The 8,651-nt window shown below is 32.9% G+C and overlaps 1 protein-coding gene across 1 annotated transcript; it reads right to left on the reverse strand.

Annotated features, from left to right (window-relative positions):
* Window positions 1–1,454: 1,454 nt before the first annotated feature.
* On the reverse strand, window positions 1,455–6,877 carry LOC137829973 (U-box domain-containing protein 3). The gene is made up of 5 exons (XM_068637028.1): window positions 6,208–6,877; window positions 4,916–5,196; window positions 4,609–4,725; window positions 2,517–4,424; window positions 1,455–1,988 (listed from the first exon to the last, which is right to left on the reverse strand). Exons 1-5 carry the CDS (start codon window positions 6,215–6,217, stop codon window positions 1,920–1,922), a joined length of 2,385 nt encoding a protein of 794 aa, XP_068493129.1. The 5' UTR covers window positions 6,218–6,877; the 3' UTR covers window positions 1,455–1,919.
* Window positions 6,878–8,651: the final 1,774 nt, after the last annotated feature.

Genomic DNA, 8,651 nt, shown 5'->3' on the forward strand with positions numbered 1-8,651 from the left:
AAAGAAACATAATTCACTTTCACATTTATGAATCTGTAACACACTCCATATCCCAATTTCAAATAAAATTTGAAGGTCAGTTTTCGGGTTTAAAAAATTGTGGGGATGGAGGAAGAAAAATGTAGGGTGCAGGAAGAAACTACCTTTGTGTATATATAACGTGAATCATGAAGTAGTGGGCCATAGCGTGAAGCGCAACCCATAATATCAACAATGTTGTCTCTATTGGTTTGTGGTAGTTAGGTTTTGAACCTCCTAAAATTACCACTTCCACCTCTTCAGAATTTAAAAAAAAAAAGAATGGGCAAAAAGGCCTTAAAATTTATATTCTTAACCCAAACTAACACGATAATTCCATGTAACCATTTTTATTACCTTTAATATTAATATTCTCTCCCTTTATTTTCAAATGTGAAACTTTTTAAATTTGAAGATAACATTTTTTCAACTATATTCTTAATTTAATTAATATAAAAAAATTAATTATAATTGTGTATATATATAATGTGAAACAAATTTATATTAAAATGAAATAAAATACTGAAAAATATAATAGATAATTCACTTAAAATTAAATTTGAAATATAACAGTTAAATATTTTTATTAATTTTAATGAAAAAAGCCTTTCATAACTATTAGAAAGAGAGGACTACATTACAACAGAATATCCTACACATTTTAAAAAAGTTGTCTATTATTTTATAAAAATAGATTCAAAAACAGATAATTTAATAAGTATTTTTCTTCCTATAATGATAACTTAGTGAAAACCACAAATTTTAACAAGTACTTCTCATAATGAATCTCTTTTTAATAAATTTTAACCAATAGTAAAACATTTTTAAGAGTATCGTGTTATAAACTCTTTCTACTTTTTTTGATTCATTCATTTAAATTTTCTCATGATCATGTCTGATATTTCAAGAGTCTTAATTTGATCATATTATGACATATCTATTTTGTAATTTCTCGGTGAAGAAAATTAATAAATATTAAATCATGTTTATGATTAATTATTAAAGAATAAAGAATAGTTTTATCTTCAATTAATATAAATAAATAAAATTATAGAAAAAAATAAGTGAATATATAAACTTAAAACCAATTTAATTAAAATTGGATTGGTTTAGTAGTTCAAATGGTTAAAAATATAACAAATCAAAACTCAAATCAAATCAATCCAATCTGATTAAATAAGTTTGAAGAATTCGATTTTCTTCCAAAGCCAAACCAAAGTATGAAGGGTCCAAGATATTGCCCCAATTGCACTGTGTGATGATTTCGTCCATTCTACCACAGTCTGCAATATTAAAGAGAAAGAGCTAGAATTCCATAACATTTTTGCAGCATAGCCTATGAACCATGGTAAGATAATGCAAAGGGTCAAAACAAAAGTGTAGATCACAAAGTTGACACGGTTGAATATATAAAAATAAAAGCTCAGAGAACAGTATAAGGTACAATGATTTATAGTAGATGGCAAAAATCTATAGTATATGTACAAATATATACAACACTGACTTGGGACCACATCAGTGATGGTCTAGCAGAATATCATTGTGGTTTACATGTTTCCAAGCTTAAGCTTCAGAAATGTAGAGCCTATATCCTCCCAAGAACAGCTACCAAAGTAAGAACAAAATTAGAAGTCCGTACAGAACAAAACTTGGAAAATACTAATACCCCAGGAGAGGGGAAGAAATGAGCCAGCCAGGAAATGGTGTCCCAATCCTATTTCTTGAACCTGAGAAAAAGCAATGACATGCCACTAAAATATGCAACAAGACAGCTTTGCAAATGATACATGTAAAAATCAAAAGAATGCAATGAAACAAAAGTCCTATAGGCCTAGACAGCAGCTATCACGTGTTACTTAGGCAAGAAAAAGTGGCAATAGGATAACCAAATTTGCCCATGTTCATGATTTTCCCTTCCCAGAAGCAGCTTGTTCCCGCTGATTGCGAAAATGGCTGAGAAGCTGTTGTGCCTGCATCAACATGTACATGTCAGCACTTTTTCTCTCACAATTTTCAGATTATGCCCATTACAAGAGACAGTGCATGCAATGCATTTATGATCAAAGTTTCACATGATAGCTATAGTAGTTATTGTGTTGTGACTACAGAAGTTTTCTAAGTTCAAATAGAAGGGGAAATCTTATTTTGGACAGCAGGAGGTTAGGATGAAGAATTCATTTAAAATGCACAAATACAATATTATCCAATCATACTATTATGCAAAATAAGTTTGCTAACTCGTATAAATTGGTTGACCATGTAAAAATCTTTACACTGATAGTGCATGAAAATTAAACTCGTGAAAAAATATTAGAGAACAAGATTGCAGCCCTTAGTTTCAACTTTCAACAAAATGAGTTCATAATTATGATTGACCCCAGGCTTCAACACTATTCTACCATAAGAGAACAAAGAATTCAGCTAAATGCAGCAAACTGACTGACAGATATACAGACAATAAAACTGTTAACCACCAATATAGATAATAAGCACCACACCTTTTCCTTTGCTCTTGGTGTACCAGATACTGACAATGCAACTAGGGGAGGGACAGCTCCTTCTTGCAAAACCAGATTACAGAACTTAGAACTATGAAGGCACAATTGCAAGAGAATGGAGGCAGCATTTTCCTTTCCCCTCTGGGAACCTGACTCAACAAATTCAACAAGTAAGGGGATACCCCTTTCCCTTGCAATTTCTATTCGGCCCTCTGGAATTGTTGACAGGTTTGACAGAAGAGCAACAGACTTGTCAGCCATTCCACCAGCATTGTCCATTAACCGAACCAGAAATTTCACTGCTCCAGCTTGAACTATACGAGCTTTATTCTCATGAAATATTGACAGGTTAAATAAAGCAGTAGCCGCATCCTTCTTTCCTCTAAGAGTCCCTGAGGCAAGAAGATCAACCAAAGCTTTAACTGCTCCAGAACGACCAATTCTTGCCTTATTGTTCTCAATTACTGAGAGGCTGAATAGAGTTGCCGCAGAATTCTCCTTGGCACTATCATTTCCTGTCTTCAAAACATGGATTAGAGGTTCTATGGCTCCTGCTTCCATGATCAAGGCCTTGTTATCTTCATTAATTGACAAGTTCAGTAGAGCTGTCACAGCATGCTCTTGTGTTACCTTCATGTCTGAATATAGCAATGAAAGCAAAGGCATGGCAGCCCCACACTGCCCTACAATGGTACGGTTTTCCCGGTTATGCTTCGTGAGGAGCCTCAATTCTTCTGCAGCAGTAGTCTGTGTTTCAATTGATTGGCTGTGAAGATCTTCAATCAATCTACTGGCTTGAGATGATGTGGTCAATTCATCTGACCCGGAGTTGAAAACAGAATGGGAATCAAATATTGAAAGACTATTATTATTACTATTGTTATTATTATTATCATTATTGTTTCCATTCTCCAACAATCCCACATTTGATCCAGGGTTTTGAAATGTCTTTCCAGATAACAAAGGAGATATCCCTGATTGTTTGTTACCAGGTGAAGGACACGTGTTTGTGATTTCTCCAGAGAGCACCTTCACATTTTGATGCCTACTGGATATCCCTGACACCTCTTTCGAAACTGCACAATCAGTACTAGAAATTGAACTTGAAAATGATTCACTTCTGCTGTGAGTATATGGGGACTCTTGCTCACACTTTTCAGCTGCTTCACTCTGGCATCCATTGTATTCTCCGCATAATCTGGTAGAGTTATTACCCTTTTGCTTTTCAAATGCATTTTCAGTTTGAAGAGATGATCTTGAAATGGAATTGCTACTAGATAAAGACCCAGCACGGCAATCATGAGTTAAATCTTGAGGCAATAAATTATCCATGGGGACACAGGCATATTTTTTGTGCTCAGAGTTACCAGAAAGTTTGACATTATTTTCCTCACACCAAGTTGCTATCATAGCTTTGACAGTGTAATTGGGAATGAGATTTGTATGGGTAAGTCTCTGACGAGTTTTGGGACAAACTGTCAGTCCATGATCAAGCCACTTTTGGATGGATTGCCTCTCATATGTTTGACCCGAAGCCACAATAACAGGATCCAACATGAGTTCCAACGATAAAGGACAGAGGAAGTATGGAGGGATTGAGAGACCACTCTTGACTACAGGGCACTCAGTTTTGATCACATAATCACGCAAACTACGGACAAGATTCACAATTTCATTAATTTCTTCAATGTCCGCTATCATTTTATTGGCTTCAGTGTTCAACCTTTCCTTTTCTACAGCAATGCTTTCTTTTAAGAGCTCCTGATTTGATGTCAATTTAAGTAACTCAATAATTTCCTTGAGACGAACCTTGCATGGTTCAATATTGTCTCTTTGGTTTCTCAGCGCTTCTTCTATATAGACCATTGCAATTTCCTTCTTGAGACACTGAAGTTCCTGGATATAGTGCTGAAAAAGTTGGTAGAAATTAATCCCAAGCTTAAACAGATCAACAAAACACCTGAAAACTGACAATGATTTTTCCCCCTAAATATAGGATTTTGATTTGCTTTTCCTGTTTATACTTTTGGAGGGCATGGTGTATATGATCAGGATAAAGAGATAGAGAGGTAACTTCCAACATTGCACATACCTGGAGATTAGCCAAAACTGATGCAGATGGAGGTGACTGTAAGGATCTAACTATCATGTGACAGATATCTAGAGAAGTGCTCTGTAACTTGATCAACAATGTACCACCTTGTAGAACCTGGAAATAGAATAATCCCGGCAAAAAGTTAAGCAGTTGCAATTAACCTCATCTAATGAAGACAAATGGTTGATTCGTTCATTCAATTCAACTTTCAAATGGAAACAAAGATGCCAAAGATTAAACAGGTTGAAAATACAGTTGTTGGATATGGTATTAATTTGACTGCAAGAATGCAAGAGATTCTTACACTGTGAATCCTGCTCGTCTTTGGACTCCATTTTTCAATGAAGTCTCTGGCTTCATTAACTCGCTTATCCAATTCCTCACACTCTTTACATAGATTGACATCTGATGGGATTAAGTGATCCATAACGTCATCAAGCACCGGCTTCAAACGCTTTAACACCCCAACCATATTATTACAGATCTTCTGAAAGGTCACAGGTTTCATTGTTTGACATGAAACCAGGTGAATGAATCGAGAAATGCTGTTGATCAGACATTTCACAGAAGTTGTATCTGTCTGACCTGCTCAAGTGAAACCATATAACAAACTAATTTTACACAAACAAGAATTCCAAAGGAAGAGTTACAAGATATAATGGGATTCACTTAAAGAGATAGGTAGTCCCCTATTTAGTCCTATTTATCTTTCAACGATTAAATAGGACTCAAGTGCATGGTAGACAATAATATTGATAAATATTTTAACTGCAATACCACAAGCTTCTCTTCAAGCAAAAACACATCATGAATAATGATTTGTAGTACATAAGTGTGTAATCGAATATAGCACTAAAGGAGGCACTAGACATAAACTTTGATGAATCCAACACCAAAAAAAACATAGGTAGATGGAATCCATTTGCAGGAAGAAGGGTCTAGTACAAAATTGCAAATAGGTTATTATTGATCAACCAAAGGGTGCATGTCCCCCTACCTTTTGTTGAAACAGTAACATAGGCCTTTCGCCAATGAAAATGGTGCATGCAAGACAAGTCAAAAAGTTCACTAACGGAGAAGAATTTTCGGTTCAAAAATCCCAGTAAAATAATCATGGAAAGACAACACCGTCAACTTAGAAGACCCTAATTCAACTATAAAGCTCAAAGAGAATTCTTCATCTCCCCGGAACCACACAAATAAAAAAAAGTCCAAATCACCCTCTCTTTTTGACAACTTCACCACAGATTTTCCCCCAACACCCAAATGGAAAGCATGTATCTTTCCATTAACCAACCCGATAAATCACTAACAAAAAACTCTAACCATAACATAGCGAAAGTTAACTGCTTAAGGAGATTTCATCAAACATTTCCAAATTCATAGCACCCCCATCAATCTACAGAAACCCAGAAGCCAGTCAAAGCTCAGATTTTCAGTACAAGTGATGGAAGAACTAATTCGATCCACCAATAAATCAGAAACAGAAAAGGGAACCACAGAAACCCAGATAAAAAAATAAATTATAAAAAATAAACATTTTGCAAGGACGAAAAACAAAAGCTTTGGATCATGGCATATATTATACATACACACCTATATGCATGGTTCTGAAACTCAAACGGAACAGGTAAAACAGATCCCGATCAGCCTCAAACCATAAGGAATGGAATGGAAGGTTCCAAAAGCAAAAGCATGTAGAGATTTAAGAAATTCAATGGTTGTCCCAGAAGAGCATCATCTTCCTCCATTCATTCATTCATTCTTTTGGAATCATTCGTCCCTGCATTTTTCTCCCAACAAAGCTGTCTGAAAAGCCTGGGTGAAAGGAGAGGGTCCAACACCACCAACAACAAGGAAATTTTTTTTAGGAAAATAAAAATGGGTTAATGTGGTGGGTCCTTAATGTCATGAGGATACGGTTGCAAAATTTGTTGTTTTTCGTGGCAAAATTTAATTAACAAAGTACTAATGAACAGTTCCAGTGGTGAGATACAATAAGATTTTTGGGATATAATAGCAGGTCACTGTAACACCAAATATATTTTTCTCCTCAAATCTGAGGACAGTATAACAAAAATAAAGACCTTTTTTTCTGTACCATTAAAAAACCTTTTCTTTAAACAAATTTTTTTTTATCTGTGAATTTGCCAGCTCAAATATGCACCACGTTTCACTATTTTTTCTTAAAAGATTTTCACTAATTTGAACTTAAGAATTTACCAAATAAAAAATTAACAAGACCAACATATATCAAAATGTGTATAAAAAGTTATACTATTACTTTTCTTTTCTGGCTGGAACAGTGGTACAACATTCCATATCAGTGTATTTTCTACCTCGAAATTAGTATGAAAATATGGAATCTGGAACTATTATTTTCTTGTGTTTCTGAAGATGATGAAGGATAAGTGGACTACAAATCCCATTTTTGCATTTTCTACCCAAACAAAACCCATCTTTTTGGCACACATTTTTTTCTATTCAACAAAAGTGGAAATTGTGGGAAATCTCAAGTACTTGCACTGTATGATACGCTGTCTCTCATCTCTGGACAGTTGCATTGAAAAGGTAGGACAAATAATTGTTTGAGAGAAAAAAAAATATGTACCCTGTGTCTTCAGTTAACTTATAAAATACTTGCATTGGTTCAATTTATATATCCAACTTTCAACATGAGGAATGTGGAAGATAATATATATATATATATATATATATATATATATATGGTGATGTTTTTTCTTTAACAACATTGTACATGGTATCTTGCACCTAGTATATATAAATCTTTTTAAATTTAGCCAAATTTTGATAATATAAATTTAAAATATGTATAGTTAAAAATGTTTTCAATTAATGTGAATATTTTACTAAATAAATTTAAATAACAAAATTCAAATTGCAAAATAATTTAGTTAGAAAAGAACACCAACATCACTAGAAGATAAACATTAAATGAAAATTAATTTTAGAGATAAAAATAAGTTTAGTTATTATATTAGTAAAATTAAATATTTTTTGTCTTTAAAAATAATACCTAATTTAGTTGATATAATAATTAATTTTTTTTTAAATTAGTTTTTATTTAATAATTTTCTAGTAATAATACAAGATTAAAATTACATGTAAATTAAATATTATTAAGAACACATGTTATATGAAAAGAAATGTAATGAGAAGTTTATTTTTCAATATAAACTCTAATTTATTATATAAAGAAGGATAGATAAAAAAAAAATACTTTTATACATTATTTTTAATTATTTTTACTCAATGAGACGGTTCTTCTTCTTCTTTTTTTATCTTAATCTTCAATGTTAAAGTATATGCACAAATTCTAATCTTATGACCAAAAGTTTAAAAAAATTAAGTTAACATTTTAGGTAAGAAATTGTTTTATAAGTTTAAAAAAATTAACTAAATAAAGAATAAATATTATAATAAAAGTTATAAAGGTTATATATAATATAAAATAAATTTTGTTTTATTTATTTAAAATATTTTATCCCTCTAAAACATTTTATTTTTTTTGAGTAGTTATCCTTTTTTTTTCTATTAGAGTGCATGGATTAAAGGGTGACAAAGTATAGGAAAAATAAACATGATCATATTTTATTTTTCAATTAGTTTTTATTTTCCTTCATATTTTTGGTTTATTGTTTTTCATAAAATTAGGGGTGGCAATGCGGGTTAGCTCGTCCCGCATAGAACCTGCGGACTGATTTTTCTAGCCTGCCCCGCATAAGGGTAGGCTCACGGACCTGCGGGCTAGCCCGCATAAGAAATATTTTTTTAAAAAAATAATTTTTTTTATTTAGATGCATTAGGTAAATAGTCTCATAATATTATTTTCACTAGACATGCGTACTAAGATGTTATTAAAATTTTTGGAATGTAAAATATGAGGCTACATGAAGAAAATATGGAGGTGTAGAAAAAAAATTCTACATTTTAAAGTTATGCGGGTCAACCTGCCCTGCCTCGCACTTGGCTCGCGCGGGTTGCAGGTTATGCGTGGTGGTTCTAAGTAATCCGTCCCG

This window comes from Phaseolus vulgaris, chromosome 7 (assembly GCF_000499845.2).
Source record: "Phaseolus vulgaris cultivar G19833 chromosome 7, P. vulgaris v2.0, whole genome shotgun sequence".
Taxonomy (NCBI): domain Eukaryota; kingdom Viridiplantae; phylum Streptophyta; class Magnoliopsida; order Fabales; family Fabaceae; genus Phaseolus; species Phaseolus vulgaris.

Bases quoted from the DNA above. Each gene is read 5' to 3' on its own strand.
- LOC137829973 (XM_068637028.1), bottom strand. The intron at 4,425-4,608 runs GTATGTGCAATG...CAACTTTTTCAG, and splicing joins CAGTTTTGGCTAATCTCCAG to CACTATATCCAGGAACTTCA. The intron at 1,989-2,516 runs GTGTGGTGCTTA...ATGTTGATGCAG, and splicing joins CACCAAGAGCAAAGGAAAAG to GCACAACAGCTTCTCAGCCA.